Source organism: Stegostoma tigrinum, chromosome 18 (genome assembly GCF_030684315.1).
Source record: "Stegostoma tigrinum isolate sSteTig4 chromosome 18, sSteTig4.hap1, whole genome shotgun sequence".
NCBI lineage: Eukaryota > Metazoa > Chordata > Chondrichthyes > Orectolobiformes > Stegostomatidae > Stegostoma > Stegostoma tigrinum.
The window spans coordinates 27,506,640-27,531,929 of NC_081371.1; the positions used below are offsets into that span (position 1 = coordinate 27,506,640).

Here is a 25,290-nt window from a genome sequence, read left to right on the forward strand (position 1 = left end):
GGCAAGTAACAATCATGCCACATAAATTCCCTTCAATGATCATCTCCAATAAGATACAATCTAACCCATCACCCCTTGATATTCAATGGTGTTACTATCACTGAATCTCCAAGATCAACATTCTTGGGGCTACCACAGACCAAAAACTCAAATAGATAGCCACATATAGCACAGTGGCTACAACAGCAGGTCAGACACCGTAGTACTGCAGTGAGTAACTCTCCTCCTGGCTCCATCAGTTACAAAGCACAAGTCAGGAGTGTAATTCCCTACTTGCGTGGATGACTGCAGCTCCAGTAATACTCAAGAAGCTTGACTCCACTGAAAACAAAGCAGCCCGCTTGACTGGCACCACATCCTAAAGCATCCATTCCCTCCATCACTGATGCTCAACAGCTGCAATGTGTACTATCCAAAAGATACACTGCAGAAATTAGCAAACATTCTTAGACAGGCAAAGGCAGCAGATATATGGGAATATCACCACTTGTAAGTACACATCTAAGTCAATAAATGGGCAATAAATGCTGGTCAACCTGTAACACCTCTATTCCATGAGTGAACAAAAAAAAACACACTTTCCAGGAGAAACAACATTTTAAACAAACAAAAACAGAAACTACTAGAGAAACTATGGAAACCTATGGAAGACAAAGTTAACATTGAGACCAGTGACCCTTCTTCAGAGCTGTAGCATTTTATTTGTATTCCTTACAATCTTGTCTACTGCATTCGCTACTAGTAATGCAGTCTCCTTTACACTGAAGATACCAAATCTAGACTGAGTGACCACTTTGCAGAAACCCTCCATTCTGTCCATAGTATGACCACCAACTTTCCAGATGCTTGCCATTTCAAAAAAAGACCATGGTGCAATGCTAACATTTCTCTCCCAGACCTGCTACAGTGAAGCTCAATGCAGGCAAGTGCTCAGGCACTTTTGGCCTCTAGGATTCACCACTGTGTTCAACAATTTCAGAGCAAGACCTCTGTCCTTCCTTTTGATTACATTCCCCCTACATTATTGCCTTGCTGGCTTTGCTCTCAGCAAAGTGAATCCAGCTTTTCCTTTCTTACCTGCCATTTACACCATTTTACATCTCTATCCCTCCTTTACTACCATTAGTACCCCCTTTGTTCTTTGCTCTGGAACCCTCACCATCCGTGCTACACGCTCCTCCTCCCTCTCTAATAAAACCACAGTTTTCCAACCATAATCAGTCCTGGCAAAAAGGCAGGACTCAAAATGTTAATTCCATTTTTCTCTCTACGGATGTTGCTGAGTTTCTCCTTGAAGTACAATAGTGGCCCTATTTGGGACTGAAAAAAAACTACGAACCAATAGAATTCAAAGTGACACATGAATGGAGAAGAGATTTCTAACAGATTGTATCTGGCACAAATTAAGCATTAGGGAAAACTTGAAAGGTAACTATACTGGGAGATAGCAAGGACTGCAGATGCTGGAAGTCAGAGTCGATGAAATGTAGAGTACAGCAGGTCACGCAGCATCTAAGGAGCAGGAAAGTCAACGTTTCAGGTTGGGATTCTTCAACGGGGACTACACTCCTCATTCCATAATGAATTCATAAAGCCATTTACATTTCCTCTGAGAAGTACATTGATGGTATTACATTCAAGCTTGCTAACTGATATGACAGGATTTTGTAACCATTCTACTGAAAAGCTGCTACATTAACTACTAGTTGTTCTCTCCAGAGGCTAAACAATACCTATTAATTTCTTCATCTAAGTTTCTGAAGAGGTCCCTCACATCCATTGTTTCAGAAATCCTTTCATCTTTCTGGAGAGATAAACATAAAAGCAAAATTCTGCTGAGATAGCTTAAAACAAAAACAGAATAGGCTGTAAATACTCGAAAATCAGGCTGCTATGAAGACAGAAGACAGAGCTAACAGTTCATCCGACAGATTCTTTCAAACAAAAGTGCTATGCACGAAAATACATTTCATGAGTGACAAAAACTCAAACTTCAAATATTGATGATGTGGAGGTACCGTGTTGGACAAGGTCAGAAATCACACGACACCAGATCATACTCCAATAGATTTATTTGAAAACAGAAGCTTTCAGAACTTTGCCCCTTCTTCAGATGTTAGTGAGAGAGATAACATCAGCCACAAAATTTACAAGTAAAATATCAAAGGGTCATACGACTGATGAGGATGTGTTAAACAAACCTAAGATGCTAGTAAATCTTTAATCAGTTAGGAGGTTTTAATTGATTGCCATGTATATGTAAATCCCCGAATTCCTTCCAAGACACAGTCTTGAGAGAACTAAAGATGTCAGTGTAAGGAAGAGGTGACATTTTAAGTCAGACAATGCATGTTAGGTATGAGGCCTTGTTTAGAATCTTTGTGTCAGACTGGTTTCATTTCTAAAGTACGAGTTTTTAGAACGCCACAAGTTGTGTGCCTTTTGAACAAAATAGAATGCATCTGCAAATACAAGTTCACCTGACAGATTTACATGCACATATGCACAACAATCGCCAAACAGGGATGTTCCCGCCCAGGGGGGAATACTTCAGCAGTCAAGGACACTCAGCATTGGATCTTCCAGTAAACATGCTCCAAGGTGGACTTCAAGATACACAACAATGCAGAGTCGCTGAGCAGAAGCTGCTAGCAAAAGTTCTGAACCCACAAAGACAGCCTCAACCTGGAACTAGGGTTCACGTCGCAACACACGTGACCTCACCACACTATACATACCCTCTCTCTCCCACTACTGCTCTCACACTCAGGCACACACACTCTTTCTCTCTCTCTCTCTCTACTGCACTCACATTTGCGCACGCACACTCTCTCTCTCTCTACTGCACTCACACTCGCACGTGCGCACACTCGCTTGCTCTCTCCCTCTCTACTGCACGCATACTCGCGCGCACACTCTCTCCCTATTGCACGCACACTCGTGTGAGCGCACGCATTCTCTCTCTGTCTCTACTGCACACACACTCTCACGCGCACACCCTCTCACTCTCTCTCCCGCACTCATGCACGCATACACTCTCTCTCTACCACACACACTCGCGCGGGCACACTATCTATGTCTCTCTCTCTCTCTACTGCACTCACATTCATGCGCGCACACACTCTCTCTCTCTACAGCATTCACACTCGTGCACATGCTCTCTCTCTAGCACACTCACACTCGTGCGCACATCTCTCTCTACAGCATTCACACTCGTGCACATGCTCTCTCTCTAGTGCACTCACACTCATGTGCGCACTCTCTCTCTCTACCGCACTCACACTTGCGCGCGCACACTCGCTCGCTCTCTCTCTCTACTGCACTCACACTAGTGCACGCGCACACCCTCTCTCTCACTACGCACTCGTGCACGCGCTCTCTCTCTCTACCGCACTTGCACTCGTGCACGCGCTCTCTCTTTCTACCGCACTTGCACTCCCGCGCACACTCTCTCCCTCGACCGCACTCGCGCGCGTGCGCTTTCTCCCTCGACCGCACTCGCGCGCGTGCGCTTTCTCCCTCGACCGCACTCGCGCGCGTGCGCTTTCTCCCTCGACCGCACTCGCGCGCGTGCGCTTTCTCCCTCGACCGCACTCGCGCGCGTGCGCTTTCTCCCTCGACCGCACTCGCGCGCGTGCGCTTTCTCCCTCGACCGCACTCGCGCGCGTGCGCTTTCTCCCTCGACCGCACTCGCGCGCGTGCGCTTTCTCCCTCGACCGCACTCGTGCGTGCGCTCTCTCCCTCGACCGCACTCGTGCACGCTCTCTCTCTCCATCTACTGTGCTCGCGCTCTCTCTCCCTCTATCCCACTCGCACACGCTCTCTCTCCCTCTACCGCGCATGCTCTCTCCCTCTACCGCATTTGCACTCGCGCGCGCGCTCTCTCTCCCTCTACCGCGCACTCGCTCGCTCCCTCTACCGCACTCGCGCGTGCTGTCTCTCCCTCTCCTGCACTCACGCGTGCTCTCTCAGCCTCTACCGCACTCGCACGCACACTCTCTCCCTCTACCGCGCAAGCGCTTGCTCTCTTTACCGCATTCGCGCATGTTGTTTCTCCCTCGACTGCACTCGCGAGCGCGCTCTCTCTCTCCCTCGACTGCACTCGCGAGCGCGCTCTCTCTCTCCCTCGACTGCACTCGCGAGCGCGCTCTCTCTCTCCCTCGACTGCACTCGCGAGCGCGCTCTCTCTCTCCCTCGACTGCACTCGCACGCGCGCTCTGTCCCTCTACCGCACTTGCACTCGAGCGCGCGCTCTCTGTCCCTCTACCGCACTTGCACTCGAGCGCGCGCTCTCTCTCCCTCTACCGCACTCGAGCGCGCGCTCTCTCTCCCTCTACCGCACTCGAGCGCGCGCTCTCTCTCCCTCTACCGCACTCGAGCGCGCGCTCTCTCTCCCTCTACCGCACTCGAGCGCGCGCTCTCTCTCCCTCTACCGCACTCGAGCGCGCGCTCTCTCTCCCTCTACCGCACTCGAGCGCGCGCTCTCTCTCCCTCTACCGCACTCGAGCGCGCGCTCTCTCTCCCTCTACCGCACTCGAGCGCGCGCTCTCTCTCCCTCTACCGCACTCGAGCGCGCGCTCTCTCTCCCTCTACCGCACTCGAGCGCGCGCTCTCTCTCCCTCTACCGCACTCGAGCGCGCGCTCTCTCTCCCTCTACCGCACTCGAGCGCGCGCTCTCTCTCCCTCTACCGCACTCGAGCGCGCGCTCTCTCTCCCTCTACCGCACTCGAGCGCGCGCTCTCTCTCCCTCTACCGCACTCGAGCGCGCGCTCTCTCTCCCTCTACCGCACTCGAGCGCGCGCTCTCTCTCCCTCTACCGCACTCGAGCGCGCGCTCTCTCTCCCTCTACCGCACTCGAGCGCGCGCTCTCTCTCCCTCTACCGCACTCGAGCGCGCGCTCTCTCTCCCTCTACCGCACTCGAGCGCGCGCTCTCTCTCCCTCTACCGCACTCGAGCGCGCGCTCTCTCTCCCTCTACCGCACTCGAGCGCGCGCTCTCTCTCCCTCTACCGCACTCGAGCGCGCGCTCTCTCTCCCTCTACCGCACTCGAGCGCGCGCTCTCTCTCCCTCTACCGCACTCGAGCGCGCGCTCTCTCTCCCTCTACCGCACTCGAGCGCGCGCTCTCTCTCCCTCTACCGCACTCGAGCGCGCGCTCTCTCTCCCTCTACCGCACTCGAGCGCGCGCTCTCTCTCCCTCTACCGCACTCGAGCGCGCGCTCTCTCTCCCTCTACCGCACTCGAGCGCGCGCTCTCTCTCCCTCTACCGCACTCGAGCGCGCGCTCTCTCTCCCTCTACCGCACTCGAGCGCGCGCTCTCTCTCCCTCTACCGCACTCGAGCGCGCGCTCTCTCTCCCTCTACCGCACTCGAGCGCGCGCTCTCTCTCCCTCTACCGCACTCGAGCGCGCGCTCTCTCTCCCTCTACCGCACTCGAGCGCGCGCTCTCTCTCCCTCTACCGCACTCGAGCGCGCGCTCTCTCTCCCTCTACCGCACTCGAGCGCGCGCTCTCTCTCCCTCTACCGCACTCGAGCGCGCGCTCTCTCTCCCTCTACCGCACTCGAGCGCGCGCTCTCTCTCCCTCTACCGCACTCGAGCGCGCGCTCTCTCTCCCTCTACCGCACTCGAGCGCGCGCTCTCTCTCCCTCTACCGCACTCGAGCGCGCGCTCTCTCTCCCTCTACCGCACTCGAGCGCGCGCTCTCTCTCCCTCTACCGCACTCGAGCGCGCGCTCTCTCTCCCTCTACCGCACTCGAGCGCGCGCTCTCTCTCCCTCTACCGCACTCGAGCGCGCGCTCTCTCTCCCTCTACCGCACTCGAGCGCGCGCTCTCTCCTTCTACCGCATTCGCGCACGCGCTCTCTCCCCCTACCTCACTCGCACGCATTCTCTCTCCCTCTACCGCACTTGCGTGCGCTCTCTCTCTCCCTCTACCGCACTCACGCGCCGCTCTCTCCCTCTACCGCACTCACATGCGCACTCTCTCTCCCTCTACCGCACTCGCATGTGCACTCTCTCCCTCTACCGTGCTTGCACGCACTCTCTCCCTCTTCCGCGCGCGCTCTCTCTCACCTTCTACCGCACTCACACTCATACACGCTCTCTCTCCGTCTACCGCACTCACGCGCTCTCCCTCTCTCACCCTCTAGCGCGCTCTCTCTCTGTCTCTCTCTCCCTCCCTCTATCGCACTTGCACTCGCACGCGCTCTCTCTCCCTCTACTGCACTCGAGCGCGCGCTCTCTCCCTCTACCACGCTCGCGCGCTCTCTCCCTCTACCGCACGCTCGCTCTCTCCGTCTACCACATTCGCGCACGCGCGCTCTCTCTCTCTACCGCACTCGCGCGCATGCGCACTCTCTCCCTCTACCGCGCACGCGCTCTCTCTCTATCGCACTCGCACGCGCATGCATGCTCTCCCTCAACCACGCGTGCTCTCTCTCCCTCTACCGCACTCGCACGCGCTCAATCTCTCTCTCTACCACACTCGCACGTGTGCGTGCACACTCTCTCTCTCTACCACACTCACATTTGCACACTCCATCTCTCTATCGCACTCACACTCGTGCACACACACTCTCTCCCTACCCCACTCACACTCGCGCGCACTCACTCACTCTCACTCTCTCTGTCTGTCTGTCTGTCTCTTTCTCTCTTCCCACTCTCACACTGGCACGCGCACACACTCTCTCTCTCTTCCCACCCTCACACTCGCACTCTCTCTCTTCGCCCTGCCCACGCCCACACTTTCCCTACCCACACACTCCCCGCGCCCCCACCTGCAGGCCACCCGAGCCCAGCCTACCTGATACTCCTCCCCCACACTCTCCCCTCCTCATCCCATCCGCCCCTCCTCTACACCCCACCCCTGCCCCTTCACCACACCTCTACAACCCACCCTTACACCCCACCCCAGTCTCTCCCGCTCCACTCCACACTTCAACCCACACTCCTCCACTCCCCCCCGCCCCACCGGTTCTATTTTTGTTCAAAAAGCAGGCAACGGCGTTTTATAAATTTTTACTTTAGAAATAAAAGCTGTCCAACTCCAAAACAGAAACAGATTCTAGACAAGGCCTCACGCCTCAGATGCATTGCCTGATCTAAAATGTCACCCCTTCTTTACGTTGATAAAATAATTATTTCTCTCAGGATATTGACTTGAAAGGAATTCGGGGTTTACATACACTCATAAATCAATTAAAACCTTCTAATGGTTTAGAGATTTAACAGCATCTTATGTTTGTTCAATACATCCTCATCAGGGGTGTGATCTTTTGATATTTTACTTATAAAATCTGTGTCTGATACTACCTCTCTCACTAACACCTGAAGAAGCGAAGCTCCGAAAGCTGATCTTTTCAAATAAACCTACTGAATTACAACCTGCTGTCATGTGATTTCTAACTTCAAATATTTAAGTAAAGTTTTAAGAAAACCAGACAACACAGTTTGAAGCTTGAAGAACACAGCAAGCCAGGCAGTATCAGAGGAGTAGGAAATTTCATGACAGGACTCTTCTTCAGAAATGGGGAGGGAGAAGGGAGCTCAGAAATAAATAGAGAGCATGGGGGGGACAGGAGGAGGTAGGTGGGATGGTGATAGGTGAGTGCAGATAGGGAATAGTGGGGTTTGGTCAGTGCGGTGGGAGAGACGACAGACAGGTTGTGTCAGGTCAAGGAGGCAGGGATAAGAGCAAGGCTTGGACATGGGATAAAGCCAGGGCTGGGGAGATTTAAAAACCAGTAAATTCCTTGTTTAGACCTTCAGGATGTAGGCTCCCAAAATGAAATATGAGGTGTTGCTCCTCCAGTTTGTAGTGGTGTCATTATGACAGTGGAGGAGCCCCGAAATGGATATGTCGCCCAGGGAGTGGGAGGGAGTGTTAAAATTGTTGGTAACTTGAAGGTGTTGTTATTTGTCATGTACAGAGTGCAGTTCCTCTACAAAATGATCTCTGCATCAGTGAGACCAAGTGGAGCCCATATCGAGAGCAGTAGATACAGTAGACCCAAGGTGACAGACGTGCAGGTGAACCCCTGTCTGATATGGAAGGTTGGTTTTGTGCCTTGAATGGATTTGGGGCTGGGGTGGGGCTGGGGGGGGTTGTGGAGGTTTAGGGCCAGGTGTAGCACTTCCTGCGATTGCAGGCAAAGTTGCCAGGGAGTGGTGGACTTAGTGGGGAGTGTCATACAGGCAAGACAGTCATGGAGAAAGCGGTCCCTACGAAAGGCAGATGGGGTGGGGAGGGAAATATCTCTTTGGTTGTGGGGTCAGATTGCAGGTGGAGGACATGGCAGACAATGATACATTGGATGCAGAGGTTGGTGGGGTGATATGTGAGGACAAGGGGGAATTCTGTCTTTATTTTTGTTGGGGCGAGGGGGCGTGAGGGGAGAAGTGCAGGAAATGCAAGAGAGCGCATTTTCAGTCACTGGAGGGGGGCAGTTACTGTCCTTGAAATAGGAGGACATCTGGGACATGCAAGAACACCCCATCTTGGCAGCAGATGTGGTGAAGGTGGAGGGATTGTATTCTTGCAGGAAGGTGGGTGAGAGGAGGTGCAGTCAAGGTAGCTATAGGAGTTGGAAGGCTTGAAATAGATGTCAGTTTTGAGGCGGTCACCAGAGATGGAGATGGAGAGGTCCGGGAAGGAGATGCAAGTATCGGAGATGGTCCAGGTGAATCTGAAGTTGGGGTGAAAGGCATTAGTAAAGTTGATGAACAGTTAAGCTGCTTGTGGGAGCATGAGGCAGTCCCTATACAGTCATCATAGTAGCAGATGGGTAATAGTGCCAGTGTAACAGCAGAAAAGGGACTGTTCCATGTATCCTATGAAGAGGCAGGCATAGCCTGTAGAGGGTGGGAGGAGTTAAAGGAGACTTTGTTAAGGATAAGGACAAGTTCTGTTAAGCGGATGAGGGTGGTCAATGGAGGAGGACTGATTGGGCCTGCAGGAGAGGAAGAAGCAGAGGGCTTTTAGACCATCCGCATGGGGGATACAAGCGTACAAGGATCGGATGTCCATAGTGAGGATGAGTGTGTTGGGGCCAGGGAATTGAAAGTCTTGGAGGAGGTGGAGGGTGTGGGTGGTGTCCTGGAAATAAGTGGGGAGTTCTTGGACCAGGAGGGGGCAAAACACAGTCAAGGTTTGTAGATTTTGGTAAGGAGACAGAAACAGGTGGTACAGAGTGAGGAAATGATGAGGTTGGAGGCTGTGGGTAGGAGGTCACCTGAGGTGATGAGGTTATGAACAGTTTGAGAGATGATGGTTTAGTGGTCAGGGATGGGGTCATGGTCAAGGGGGAAGTAGACGGAGGTGTCAGAGAGGTGCTGCTGGGCCTTGGCTATATAAAGCTATTCCAGTGGTCCAGTTTTTTCCAAGAACCCTAGATGCCATGTCAGCTGCTGCCTTGATATTAGGGACAATCAGCCTCACTTCTCCTCTACAGTCTAGCTCTTTTGTTTATGTTTCGACTAAAGATGTACAGAGTCCAGAAGCTGAGTGGGTCAAGACCCAAACTAAACATCAGTTATTATTGAGTACTTTTTCTTCCATCAAAGCAATGTGTGCACTGCTGTCTGGGTCAACACTAATTGTACATCCTCAGTTCTGTTAAAGGTGAGAAGGTGACAGCAATCTTCCTTCTAGAACTGTTGCTGTCATATTGCTGTTTACAAGCCCCACTGCTGTTTGATAGAATTTTTCATAACATCTCCCGTCACTGTGCTGATGATTGAGGGTGGACAGGGTGGTAATTAGCTGGATTAGATTTGTCCTTTTTTAAAAAATGGACAGGGTACATCTGGGCAATTTTCCACATTATCAGATACATGACATCTTGAAACTGTACTAGAAAGCTTGGGTAAGTGTACAGCTATTTCTGGAACAAACGTCTTCAGTGTTATTGCTGAAAAGTTGTCAGAATATTAATCCTTCATGAATCTGGAGGAATACAGCAGGCCGGGCAGCATCAGATCAGCACACTTTTTTTTTGTATTTCTGAAGAAGGGTCCTGATCCAAAACATCAACTTTCCTGCTCCTCTGATTTTCCCTGGCCTGCTCTGTTTCTCCAACTCCCCACAGTGTTGTCTCTGACTCCAGCATCTGCAATTCTTGCTATCCCAGCACGTTAATGTTTTCTTGCTGATTTCTCAACAATTCGTCCAAGGCTCAGACTCTACACCCTGTCTCAAACTAAGCCCTCTCTAACAATCTCTCCTCAATGCTTTGAATGTGAAATCTCTTCCCACATTAGGTCCAGATCCACTTATACTCTAAATTTGCACCATCTAATGCAATCTTGTATCATCTCGTGACTCTCCCACACCTTTCAGTCCTAATGGCTTGGGGCTGCCTAGTCTTTAATCCATTTCCATCATCTGTGTTAAGCTTTCAGCTAACTCAGTTTCACTCTCCGCATTTCTCTGCCTAACCTCTTTGCCTCTGTATTTTATATCCATCTTTTAAGTTCTTCATAAAAATCATCTCTTCCTCTGAGCTTTTAGTCAACTTCCCTTCCAAAATTGCTCACTGTCCATTCTGTTACTTTGTCTACCTTTTTTCTCCCCCCTTTCTTTTCAGCGCTCTCTTTTGACAAGTAAAAAATTTGTATGATTTAATACCATTCTGATTCTGGTTTAATTGAACCATTAACTGAAACGCAAACAAAATTTCCTTTGGCTAATTATCATGCACTGATTTTTGCACAGAAGCTGCATACAAGAATTGCGTTGCCATGCATAGAGCAAAGCTTTGGTTGTTCAATCCTGCTTCTCAGCTAGCTTTTGTGCAGGATCACAGGTCTGTCACAGAGTAACTAATAGTCCAAAGAAACCTTACTAATTGGTTTCAGTGCAAATAGTTCATATTGGTATTACCTTCCAATTCTGAATACATAATCAAGATATTGCAATCCAAAAATTTTAAAGGTATAAGTGAGATACTGAAATTTCATTAACAATGCAGTAGTCAGATGAATTGTCTCAAGTTTATTTGTTCTTACAGTGTGTACATTTGAGAGAGTAGTTGTAGTGCCTAAGGTGAGGTGAAGTCACACTTCAGACTTGCACACAGGTTTCATTTAAAAGTTAAAATGTTTAGGTTTTGTGCAGAAACTTAGAACCACTGGTAAACCTTCACCAACAATCTGTACTTTGCTCATAGACTGGCAAACAGGTCTCATCAAAAGAAAGTATTATCTCAGTGCCTGTAAAAAGATTTTTTTTCTCATTAGTTATATTGTTTTCAACTTTTCAGTTAATTTTGTTATTGAATGTTGAGGGTGCCGATTAGATTCTCTTGCTGGAGGTGGTCATTGGCTAACACTTGTGTGGCCCATAGGTTACTTGCAGTCTTCTCCACAAACCTGGCTATTGCTCAAGTTGTTCCACATTTGGACATAGACTGCTTTAATACTTAAGAAGTCACAAATGGTGGATGTTATTTTGCAGTCATCAGTGAATATCCCCAGTTCAGATCTTATGATGGAGTGAAGGTCATTGATGAAACCGCTGAAGATATTTGGGCTTAAGGTACGACCCAGATAAACTCCTGCAGGAATGTCCTGGAGCTGAGGTGACTGACCACCAACCACCCTAATCAACTTCCTTGTGCCAGCTCCAACCATCACAGCAGTTCCTTATGATTTCCACAGACTCCAGTGTTTCCTCAGGCTCCTGAGGGGCCACACAAAGTCAAATGTGGCTTTGGTGTCCAGTGCAGTCACTCTCATCTCACCTCTGCATTTCAGCTCTTTTGTTCATTTTTTAACTAGGGCTGTAATGGAAGGTCTGGAGCTGAGTGGCCCTGTGGAACCCAAACTGGTATCAGTGACAAGGTTATTGCTAAGCCTATGCTGCTTGATAACACTGTTGATGATCCTTCCAACATTTTACTGTGATTGAGAGTAAGTCAGTTGGGTGGTAAACAGTCAGGTTGGATTTGTGCTATTTTGTGTACACAATATACCTAGGCAATTTACCACATGGTTGGGTAGATACCAGTGTTGTAACCTGTACTACAATAGTATCAGTGGAGGTGTGGAAAGTTCTGGAGCACAAGTCTTCAGCACTATTGCTAAGAGTGTTGGTAGGGTCCATAAACTTGCATTAAACATTTGCCTACAACGATATCACAGAGTGAAGACTGGTTCATCCACAACTTAGTCTGAGTTACGGACTCAAACAGCACAGAGAAGATGGTGTCAGTTGATCTAGAGCTTCATGTCCTAGCATACAGAAGGTAAATGTAAGCATGGAAACAACACCCAACTAGGATGAGGAAGAGAGGGGATCAAGCATGGGTCTACGAGGAACTCTACAGGTAAATTTTAGAAGACTGACAAAGAAACCATCGCTAGAGATAGAATGGCTGTATTTGGATAGGACCAATGCAAGGACATAAAGCTGACACACAAAGCTGCTGGAGAATGACATGGTTGACTAAAATGGGATAAAGCAGTATGCTGACAGTCATAGAGGATATATATGATATGATTCTGGCCACAGTAGTTTCAAGTGTTACATGATGGTCAAAGTTGGATTTAACATTGAAGTGGGATGACATGTTTGAAATTAAATAGATTACCAAACAAGGCTGAAACTATGGTTCTCACTGAAGAGGGTCTTGCTTTAATAAATCCAAGACCCGCCATGAACTGACATGCATTCTATTCAAATAACTCTGGTTATAGATATCTTTAATGCAAGATAGGCTTTGAAACAATTTAAGCAAAATGCCACTAACTCATTGGCAAACCTTGATAAAATATCGACACTGATAATGGGAACTGCAGATGCTGGAGAATCCAAGACAACAAAGTGTGGAGCTGGACGAACACAGCAGGCCAAGCAGCATCTCAGGAGCACAAAAGCCGATGTTTCGGGCCTAGACCCTTAAGGGCCTGCTGTGTTCGTCCAGCTCCACACTTCGTTGTCTAAAATATCGACACTATTTGATCAGGGTGAAAAAGGTAAATGATAATGATCAGCTATCTTTTATCACTATGATCAGAGCAGAACCCCTGCCTACTTTCCACTCTTAAAATGAACTGTAATCCTCCTGTTGGCAGCTGACCAAGATTATCATCTCTTTAAATGAATCAGAAAATAAGCACAAGATTTCATGGCCTGAACTCTCACTAGCGTGTGTGCAGGGAAGGAGAGTTGAGGGAGATCAGCCATGATCTAATTGAATGACGGAAGAAGTTTGAGGGGCCAAATGACCCATTCCAGCTCCTATTTGCTATGTTCTTAAGTAAACACCAAGCTTCTTAGAAAATCACTTATTTTATGATTTCAAAACACCATGCTTAATAAATTGAGACATGTGAAATACAGATGATAAAACTGAATTAATATGTATAATTTTATAGTCAATTATTTACAAAAATGTGGGAATATAATTGCCAATCCAATACATTTCTGGAGCTAATTTCTGAGTCATAATGTGTGTGTGAGGGAATGGCTTTCTGTACACTTGTTTACCACAGACAAAATTATCTGTGCTTAACCACATTATTGAGAATTTTAGAGGGCAACTCGTCAATTAGAGGAGATAATATACTATGCACCATTTCTCACATCTCTGAAGAGGTGGTTTAGAAAAATATTGATGCACTTCTTCTAATGTGTGCATGTGCACTTTGGAAGGCCAGAAGTATTTGCTTGTTCACCTATAACCCTGTCACTGCAGAACCAAACCAACTGCAGGTAGTACAGGATTATAATTTCATGATATCTTAACATCTACTGGTTCCATTAAAACATATTTTAACAACTGTTGAATCTGCCCAAGTTTGCTGAAGCAGCAATTGGCTGAAAGGTTAACTTACACGTTTGAAGACGAATGCAGAAATGTCATTGACTCATGGAGCATTTTCTATATCTGAAAATGCAGTCAGTGTCATTGTCAACTGCAGCTCACACATGAGTGAGCAAAGAGAGTTACGCAGTGGGTGCCCCACAACACAATGATGAGATCAGATTCCACAAGGATGATTACTGTGAGGACAGGATGACTAGTTCAAATCAAGGCTAGTGGCTGAGAGGCCTAGGCTGTGAATCTACAGAATGGCCTGAGGGTTTCAGTATGTACACAGGAAAGAACAAATTCAAAATGAAGAGCTGGTTTCACCAAGTAACTCTTAGTGTGCACTTCTCCCAGCTGTTTATCGGTTCCCCTCTTACACATATTTGGCTTTGCTCTTTTATTATAAAGGCAAAGTTACAGACAAAAGAAACTGCTTTGTACATATTTGAAAGCTGCATTACTATGGCAACAAGGCTTAGTTAGGTATACTTATATCCCACCTGTTACGTGGGTCATCAGCTATCACTTCCCAGCTGTACCATTGACAGAACAGTAGTGTTTGTGAAACAGCGATCATATGGAGTTGCACAATTTAAACATTTAGACTATTAGAAAATAGAAGGAAGAAAATTGCTTTCTTAAGTTCTGCTTTGGTCTAAAACAACTTGGTGACAAAACATTTCCTCAATGAAGCATTTTGTACATACCGGTAGCAGCAATGCTCGTATCTCTATGTATTGTACGTTATCATGATAGAATTCCTTCAAAGCTTCATAGAAGTAGGTTTTAAATACTGGGGCATATGAAATGAGGCTGCTAGCAGCAGCAAATGCATCAGAAAATCTGTGCCAAATGATGTTTTGCGATTGGTAGGCTTCTTCTGGATTTTCCGTTATCAGTGTAAGATTTCTCATTAGACTGTCAGGGAAAAAAAAAGTCATGTTTACCATACATGAATGTTTTTATCATAATATTCGACAATGGATTCTGATGGATACCCTTATGCAAATTATGAATTAAAATACACTACAGGAATGTTGAAGCTCATAATAGTACACTTTTTTACAACATTCAGCATGCGTAAGGATTTTCTTAGTTCTTTATAGGTTAACTTAAATTACACATGCAGAGCCAAGCTTTGCACTTCCCAACAAGCTGTAGAAGTTTGTCGTCTAACAACTTAGATGGCATAAACAGTCACTCAATCAAGTCAAAAATCTGTTGACTATTACATTTTTGCAATATATATTTCACAATTTTTCTATCCAACCTTCTTTCTGTGTTGCTGTATGGTTTTAGCCTCTTGATTACTTTCAATACCTCTCAAGACGCAACTATTCATATGACTCGACAGGCTTTTCATAGCAGAAGACTACATGAATGAATGGCTTTATAAAGTGACTTTCATGGCTTAGCACCTTCAGCAAAGAAAGTTTCAAAAGTAGTCACTGCAGTCAATGTCAAAAACATAGCAAGTAATTTGTAAACAGCAAGGACTCACAAACAGCAATGGAATTTAATGATAAAACAGCCCCTCTTCTCTTAACATGGGCTTTTATATCCTCCAAGGGGACAAAGAAAACATTAGTATAGTGTTGTTATCTGAGAGAAAGGATCTTCAACAGTGCAGCATCTTCTTGGTACTGCACAGAAGTGCTAGTCTAGATTATGAGGTTGTGTGTCACTTGAATCAGCAATTTTATGACAGAGGGGGGAGTGCTACCAGAGTCTCGGATGATATCTCTCTAAATCAGTGGTTCCCAGTATGGTAACATAACACTCTTCACTGAAACAAACTATTCTACTGCACACCCACTTTTGTCAGCTGAATTGATTGCTCTTAAACATCACATTTCCTTTCATTTACCATGGATATGGTTTTACAAGAAAAGTTTACAGCATAGTGAATATAACAAGCTAAAAGGACGATCACATACATGAATGTTTCATATGCAAGAATGACAATTTTTAAAAATATGCTTAATTCAACAATTTCTCACTGCTCATAGCCCTAAATTTGTTTTACATTCTGCACTGCAGCAATGCAGAATTGAAATCCAGTGGATCGTAAAGTAGAATATATTGCAATTTATTGGGTTAGTGGGAAAGTTGAGCCTGCCAGCGGTGCGCAGAGTCTTTTGATCTTGGAGGAACTAGTGAGATGGCCACCTGTAAATCTGTTCCATCAGCAAGCATTCCCTACGGTCATTAGCTTGTTTTGTCACATTTCAACAAATAAAACGCAGGCCAACACGATTGCTTGGTTACTAATTGAAACTATCAGAAGATCTCAATTTTATCTGTGGCTCCCTATTCTTGGGATGTTCACATGTTTTAGAATCAAGACACTGATACCCCACCTTTAATTTAAAAAGAGTCATAAGGCATAAAAACATTCTATTCCGTCCAACTCGTCCGTGCTTGCATCCCAGTCTTACCTAGTCCTATTTGTCAGCATTTAGCCCCCATCTTTCTAAATTTTTCCTATTCACAGGCGGCACGGTGGCTCAGTGGTTAGCACAGCAGCCTCACAGCGCCAGGGACCTGGGTTCGATTCCAGCTTCGGGCAGCCGTCTGTGTAAGGTTTTTCACATTTTCCCCATGTCTGCGCGGGTTTCCTCCCACAGTCTAAAGATGTGCAGGCGAGGTGGATTGGTCATGCTGAATTACCCATAGTGTTCAGGGGTATATGGGTTATTGGGGGATGGGTCTGGGTGGGATGCTTCAAAGGGTGGTGTGGACTGGTTGGGCTGAAGGGCCTGTTTCCACACTGTAGGAAATCTAATCTAATCTAATCAAACAGATGCCTTTTAAATGTTGTAATTGAACCAGTCTCCATCACTTCCTCTGGTGGCTCATTCCACATACACACTACCCTCTGCATGAAAGTGTTACCCCTCACGTTCTTTTTAAATCTTTCCCCTCTCACATTAAACCTATCACCTCTAGTTTTGGTCTCCCCACCCTAGGAAAAGACCTTGGCTATTCACCCTATCTGTGCCCCCACAATTTTATAAACCTCTACAAGGTCACTCCTCAGCCTCTGATGCTCCAGAGAAAAAAGCCCCAGTTTACTAAGCTTCTCCCTATAACTCAAATCATCCAGTCCTCTCAACATCGTTGTAAATCTTTTCTGCACCCTCTCAAGTTTTACAACATCTCTCCTATAGGAGGTTGAGCAAAATTGTATTCGGTATTCTAAAAGTGGCCTCAATGTCCTGTGTAGTTAAACATGCTGTCCCAACTGCTATATTCAATATTTAGAGCAATGAAGGCAAGAGTGCCAAACACTCCTTCACCACCCTGTCTACTTGCAACTCCACTCTCAAGGAAATATGCTCCTACACCCCTAGGTCTCTTTAGCTGGCAACACTGCGCAGGGCCCTACCATTAACTGTATAAGTCCTGCCCTGGTTTGCCTGATCATAATGCAGCACCTCGTTTATCAAAATTAAACTCTATCTGCCATTCCTTGGCCCATTGGTCTATCTGATCAAAATCCTGTTGTCCTCAGACATAATCTTCTTTACAGTCCACTTCACCACCTTTTTTGCTGCCATGTGCAAACTTACTAACCATGCCTCCTATATTCACATCCAAATCATTCATATAAATTATGAAAAGCAGTGGAACCAGCACCAAACCTTGCAGCACACCACTGGTCACAGGCCTCCAGGCTTAAAAGCACCTCTATCACCACTCTGTCTCCTCCTTCAAGCCAATCTTGTATCCAAGTGGCTAGCAAAATTTGATGATTAATTTTCACAAGTATCAGCTTTATTTTACTTTGGACAGCTCTCACCGCACATCAATGTTCTGTATCCGGAGATTGGTAGGGTGGTGTGTGAGGACTAGGGGGATTCTCTCGTGGCGGTTATTGCGAGGGCGGGGTGTGAGGGATGAGGTGCAGGAAATGCGGGAGACACGGTCGAGGGTACTCTCGACCACTGCAGGGGGTGGGGGGGGGGGGGGGGGGGAGGAGAAAGAGTTGCGGCCCTTGAAGAACGAGAACATCTGGGATGCACGTGAGTGGAATGCCTCATCCTGGGAGCAGATGCGGCGGGAGGCGAAGGAATTGGGAATAGAGGATGGAATTTTTGCAGGAAGGTTGGTGGGAGGAGGTGTATTCCAGGTAGCTGTGGGAGTCGGTGGGCTTGAAATGGACATCGGTTTGCAGGTGGTTGCCTGAGATGGAGACAGAAAGGTCCAGGAAGGTAAGGGATGTGTTGGAGATGGTCCAGGTGAACTTGAGGTTGGGGTAGAAGGTGCTCCGAAGATGCTGCTTGGCCTGCTGTGTTCATCCAGCCCCACACTTTGTTACCCATCATTGACTGGTCTACTTTTGCCTGGGTATGTTTGATCGCCCCCTTTTTAAAAGGGGAAACACATTCACTTTCCATTGGTTCTTTTTCACACATACAAAAGTCTCTATTAAAAAAAAGTGTCCCTGCTACTTCTTCCGTAATAGGTTTTAAAATGAATGGATGCAACTCATTTAAGACGAAAGGGCTTATTCCAAATTTGATTAGTCTACCAAACTTCACCCCAGATCCCCACTATTCTATCTTAAATGCCTTTATGACTTATAAAAATCTCTATTGAAGGTGTTCAGTATCTTAGAGTCCCTGGCAAATATGAAGCAAATTGTTATTTAGTATTACTGTCATTTTGCTATTATTGCCTGTGTATCTCTATTCCAGTTTTTTTCAATTTATGAGAATGCAGTATATTTTATTCCTTTTTGTATTTTTTCCCAATTTAATTTGGTACTTTCTCTTTGCCTTTCTAATTTAAAAGAAAATTGTGTTCTCTATTGTCATTCTATACTTTGACTTATATTTTGGATATTTGCTTAAAAAAAATTGGATAATTTTTTTTTTATTTATTAATCCACAGTACATCAATACTGGCTTGTTTATCCTTCCTTTTTAGCAGTACATATTTCTTGGACTCAGTTCACAATGTTGAATATTTTGGAAAGCTGTTCTATTTATTGGTTTGTAAATAACTTTGGTCGAGTTTATTTCCCAGTTCCATTCTTATCCTCTTAAAATCAGCTATGTTTTCTAATTTGATACTGTGGACTCTATGGTACTAGTGACCTTCTCTAATATTATATTGTGATCACTACTTCCTAGCTGTTCCCCTACACTTGCTTCCCTGAAGTATTCTGATTCAGTTTCCATTGCTGGATCCAACAGAACTTCCTCTCGATTTTTTAAAATATGCATTAGCATTCTATTTTCTGTAGTCCGTTCACAGACTCTTTTCACTGGTTTATTTGGAGGAGTTAAATCTCATGTGATTATTACTGATGCCTTTTACCCATTTACTTACATATTTCTTCCTACCATTTTCAATATGAAGTGCTCTGCACTATACTCCTAAGATAGTAGGAACTGCAGATGCTGGAGAATCTGAGATAACAAGGTGTAAAATTGGATGAATACAGCAGGCCAAGCAGCATCAGAGGAGCAGGAAGGCTGACGTTTCAGGACTAGATGCTACTGAGGAAGGGTCTACACCTTGTTATCTGTGCACTATACTCCTAATAGCACAACTAATCCTTTATGTTTTAATTTCAATTCATTTGGATCCAGGTTCTTCTTAGACATTCTCTCAATGACTTGCCTCTACTCTGATTCAATGGATTTCAAGATGGCTGGTAATGTATGATCTACAGACTCTGCAATATGTGGGGCAGATAGTACCTGATAGGTTGTGTAGGTGAATTATTTGAAGGTTTATGCATTGCCAACACCTTGGCTTCCACTCTGCCCAGTAAATTCTCCGATGTGTTTGGTGCCTTCTCAAATGACTTATCTCCATTTTAGGTGGTCACAAGCCAGGGTTCAACATGAGTCAGGAGGATACTTGACTTCTAGAGGGACCTTGAATTTTAACATTTGACTATTTTAGTAGTTACGTCATTTTTTTCCTACTATCAAAAGGGAGGACAGCTAACCCAACATTTCCTTCTTTCCCTATCATTTATGATTGCATTATTAACTGCAATATATTTTTCAGCTGTATTCTTTACATAGCCATGATTCAGTCATTCCCCTTATATATTTGGCTGAGGGGCAATGAAATAAATTATTTCTACACATGAACTCATACTTCGCTCAGAAGAAATGCAGAATGACCAATGGACGTTGACCGAAAAGTAGAGGGGTATAAGGGGACAACCTTGCTCTGGAGGGTGGTGAGAGCAGTGAATGTAGTGCCTGCCGATCCCATTGATAAACAGTGATCTATCACAAAAGCTGCTAACCCAAGGTGACTGCAACTCTGAAGGTTAACAAGTAGGGCTGTGTTTAATGACAAAGACAGTTTAATAGTTACATAGCCTTGAAAGCAGCACAGTGGGATCTGAGGGCTCCAACACCAGCCTATCAAGTCACAGTGAAAATGGGAGGATGGGAAAGAGGGCGAAGTGCATGTCCCTGATAGGCAATGCCCTTGCCAGGGAGATGATGGTGGGGGTGTGCAGTCATTGCTGCCTGGGGTCACTCCATGACTCCTCTATCTCCAAAAGCCTGCTGAGACTGTGCCAATGTTTACTTGGCATTCTATTTGGCAGAAACCACACACCCCTCCCGAAGGGACCATGAATTGGCCATTCAAGTGCCTCAATTGAACGTTGAGTGGGTGGCAAGTCTGATAGTGCTGCAGGAAGCTGCATCCTGCGCCATTTTGCCATCCTTCCCACCAGTTGACAATGTCTTTGGAAAATTTTAGTCGTGAATTGAAATCCCATCACAGAAGTGGAGAGGAATTAAAATTCAACTAAATAAACACACAGTCTGCAATGAAGTTCGTCTCAAGAAGAGTGACTTTAAATACAGATTGTCATTAAACAAACATCTGGCTCAGTAAAAAGAGAGAGAGAACTACAGATGCTGTAAATCAGGAACAAAAACAGAAGTTGCTGGAAAAGTTCAGCAGGTCTAACAGCATCTGTGAAGAAAAAAAAAGTCAGAGTTAAAGTTCGGGTCTGGTGACTCTTCCTCAGAACTGATGGTAGCTGGGAAAACGTCAGTTTATATGCAGAAAATAGGGAGGGGGATGGAGAAGGGAGTAAACAACAGGATAGAGCCCAAAAAGAGAGAAAAACAGTTGGATAGACAAAGGAGTTGATAATAATCTGGCTAGGAAGGTGAATCATTATTATCCTTCAGAAAAGAAAATTGCCATTTATACCAAGGTGTGTGTCTATGTGTGACTTTAGACCACAGCAATGTAACTGATTCTTGACTGCCTTCTGAAATGGTCTAACAAGCTACTTAGTTGTACCAAAACATTACAAGACAAATAGAAATAAAACAGAATTGACTGAATGGCGCTGACCAAGGCAGTGGCATACATCAAACAGGCACCAATCTAGTCTTCCTCATTAATATCAGGGGACCTTGTCCAAAATTCAAATAATTAGTTAAGCAGACTATAAAGTACAATTCAGTGTGTATGACTGTCAATGTCCTGGACTCATCTGTCACTGTCTCTGGGTATTTCCATTCACAGCATCAGGGTAAACCACAAGAAGCAGCAGCTCAGAATTGTAGAATTGGACGGGAACAGTTCTGAAAGTCCTCCAGTGACTCTAAGCCCACTCCTACTGTCACGGTACAAGGTCAAACACGGGCATTCAAATCTCAATCCCCCTTCAACTGGTGGTGAGTTTTCCTCTATATTGTTGTGTACTACTTGCAAGAGGGACAAAGCAGCAAGCACACAATATACTCAGGTGGAGGACTTAAGTATTCATTATCAGAAATGGCTTAGCAGTACCACGACTGATCAAGCTTCTGAAGTATTGAAGTACTGAAGTATCTGCCAGATTGGGCCTGCCACAGACAGTGAGAAAGTCAACATGAGGCAGAAACTGACTTATCCTCATCCTAATCAATTTCCTTGTTGTGCCACATGGTAGTATTTGCAGCAGGGAACACTTGCTTGCAATACGTAGGCACATCAGGACATTTCATGTCTTGGAGGGCACCACATGCATCGAGTGCCCCTACCTGGAGTTCAAGCTCAGGATTGCTGGATTTGAAGGGCAGTTGCAATCATGGTGGAAATTCAGGGATGATGATCATACAGTATAGGAGATGGTCAGGCCACAGGTAGTACAAGTTCAGTATATAGATGGGTGGCTATTCAGCAGGGGTACTTGAGACAGGTGTCACACTCAAACTGGTACTCAGCATTGGAAACTGCCGGGAGTAACACCTTGAAGAAATGCTTTATTAGCTTAGTCCAAAGCATCAATGGTCAAGATAACATTCTAGGGAGAACAAAGACCAGAAACGCACAGAAGATTAAATATTAAAGTTGGGAGCAGATAGACATTTTTTCCGCCCATCCTCAGTCCCACAGTGTGTTCTTTTGCTGGTAATCTTTGAATGAAATTTCCTCCAACATCAGATTAGAAGTGGAATGTCGACCGATAATTACTTGGGAAAAATCCTGAAACTCCCACCCATTCAGCAGTGAGCAAAATTGTACAAGGTTGCTGCACTTCAGGAATGAATTTTCTACCACCAAAAGGCAAGTAGGGATAAACAAGAAATATTGAACCAGTCAACAGTACTAGATCCAATGCCAGAATTCCAAGAACATATAAAATGAAATCAAGAATTTTCCTGACCTGCTTAGCTACTGAAAACTTTAAGTGATTCAGCCCTCACATAAGTATTTCAAATATTTTTAACTTAATTTTATTTACTTTGATTTGAGCTAATCCTTGATAATCTGATCAAAGCATTAGTAGCACAGATCTTTTTTGCAACTGAACTTATTTAATCTATGCTTGCCCAAACAATTACAGCCGCAGATGAGAAGACAGGAAGCATTAAAGCAAATTTACAAATCCTAGTGTAAATGCATACTTTGCAGTATAACTTGGAGAGCTTTTTTTGAGGTTTTATTTGAACTTTTTCTATATCAGGAGTTCTCCACTGACTAGGAAGGGCTCAAGATTCTCTCCAGAACAGGCTTTCTGAAGACCTGGATGGAGATGGTAAGTTGAAGTGGTCATGGTGACTTTTCATTGGCCTGGTAATCCACACTGTTGCTGCTAACAGATATAGAAAAAAAGGGAACTGATCCTGAAGCTCACCAGTCGTAAAATCTTGGAGACCATATTATACATTTATCCACCAAGCTGTAAAGAACTTCAGGCAATGAACTTATAACAATTAGAGAAATTCTATTCAAAATGTTTTTACACTGCCTTCAACACCAAAGTGAACTACTCTCTCTTAACAATAGTACAGAAATGCACTCATGTACAGAATGTGATATGTTAACCTGAGTGCATTATGTTATTGAATGGATACATAATGCAATTATGGGCCATAAGTGATTTTAAAAACACTTTTACTATGGTTTACAATGTTTTAGGAATGTGAAACATAAAAAGATAATGTTTTGCCTACACTCAGCTACTGATTTAGCATCGGTCACCATACTGACCCAGAAAAGATTAAGCTAACTGATAATGTTTGTTGTCAGAGATTGTGTGTGTTTCAAATATGAAATGATGGATCTACTAATTACAGGGGAACTTGACCCAATTTTTAAACATTGTAACTTTCAACATGAATGTGCAGTCAAAATGTAAATCAGGACTGATATTCTAGTGCGATACTTAAGTGAAGGTACCATTTTTTATGTTAAGGCACTAAGAACAAGATTACGGCACAGCTACCTACTCCAGGGAATATAAACGATTCCATGGTACAACTCAAGGAGTAGAGTTATTTGGTACCCTGTCCAATAATCCAAGCCTTCAACAACAAACTCCACCAAAACTACAGGTTAATCAGTTGTCCATTCAAGGGCATATGTTTGTTAACACAACAGTGATGATTTCAAAAGTAATGAATAAAACAAAAAGTGGTAGGTAAATCCTTATTTATCTATCACCTTTAATTTAGCAGAACAACATTTCAGAGGCTAGGAGATAGAATGAAATACATTTAAATAAATGTAGTTGTAAAGTCTTTGGAATGTCTCAAAACATTGCAGATCAAATAAATACTTCTCAAATCAAGTAATTGCTGTTCTGTAGGCAAAACCTGGCTGCTAAATTGTACGTAACAATACAAGTTACTACCTTCTCCAAAAGAGGCAAAGGTGATGAAAAAGTGATAGAGCAGGAGAGTTTTCCTATTGTTGACCTGCACCTTGATACCTTTTATTTTTGCCGAAGCAGGGTTTGATTTAACACATCTGGAAGATGGCATCTCCAACAATAAAGCATTTCCCAAGCGCTACTCTAGACTGTCATAAACTAGAGGCATAAATCCAGGCCAGAGACTTGAATTCACGACCTACTGAAGTGAAACTACTACAACTAAGACAAACTGACAACTTAAAAATAACTTCAATGGTTAGAAGAAAAATTAGGAAAAAAATGACAATAGGCTGAAAATGGGAAAAGAAAACACAAAGTGGAGGTTCATGTTAGAAAGAATTGTGGGAGGTGGTAGATAACTGTACCACTGAAAGGAGCAAAGGAAAAGGTGATAGAAAGGAGGCCAGGCTCAGATGAATGGAACACACTGCTGCATAAGGGTATAAAAGTAAAGAGGAGCAAGGCCAAAGAATCTGTAAATGAGAATAACAAAGGTAAGTTTAGTAAATTAGCAATATGAAACAGTCCCAAAATCTTGGAAGTCCTCTCCTAACACTGGGCGCACCAACATGCATCAAATAGTCTGCAGCAAGACATGAAGTCATTTGTCACCACTTTAAAGGCAATTAGGATTGGGCAATATATGCTGGCCTAGCCAGAACTGCTCAAATCCCTTGAACATGTAAAGAGAAAATCCAAGGTTACATTTCTCCCCCATTGCACACTATATTTCTGTAGTACAATGGTATACTTGTCCACCTTCTAGAGATGACACTGCCTCTCTTTACATAATTGCCTCGTTAGATCATCAGTATAAACCACTGGTGTTCCTCAAATGCTCGGTTTCATGTTCTAAAAGTTGAGGCACTAAGTTGACGACAATAGCTCCAGATCTGGAAGAGGTTGCTGTGTTGGAGGCAAAGGTGGTGGGATCATTTCCAATTTCAATTTCTGTTCCTATTCAATTACACCTAGCAGCACACATTGGAAAACTGGATGGGCAGGCAGAGGAATGAGATACAAGGAGACCATACCAACATTGGATGAGATATTCACCACTGTCAAGTAACTCTTGCTGCTGTTTTGGTTTACGTGCAAATTCAATGCAGCTGGGTGACATAAGTTGTACAATACATTAGTCCAAATGGTGAGGAATCTAGAATAGAATACATACAGGGAATAACGTAGCTTTGCAAAGGTTGTGTAGCTTAGATTTCTGGAGCCTGAATTATAATTCTTTGTCCTTTATATTCATTTGTATATTGATGCTTCTTTCAGTAAAATAGTTCAGACTAAAGTTCAGAGTTTAGAAATATCACCTAACAACATGGTTTTGCTGGA

At 44.9% G+C, this 25,290-nt stretch overlaps 1 protein-coding gene across 2 annotated transcripts in view; it reads right to left on the reverse strand.

The window, feature by feature from the left end:
• The window catches only part of LOC125461007 (adenosine deaminase 2-like), a 77,844-nt gene that overhangs the window by 31,750 nt on the left and 20,804 nt on the right, over positions 1 to 25,290 (reverse strand). For both annotated transcript variants that reach the window (XM_059652421.1, XM_048549274.2), the window contains exon 3: positions 14,516 to 14,726. In XM_059652421.1, coding sequence (XP_059508404.1) covers positions 14,516 to 14,726 — 211 coding nt within the window. The remainder of the gene's footprint in view (positions 1 to 14,515; positions 14,727 to 25,290) is intronic.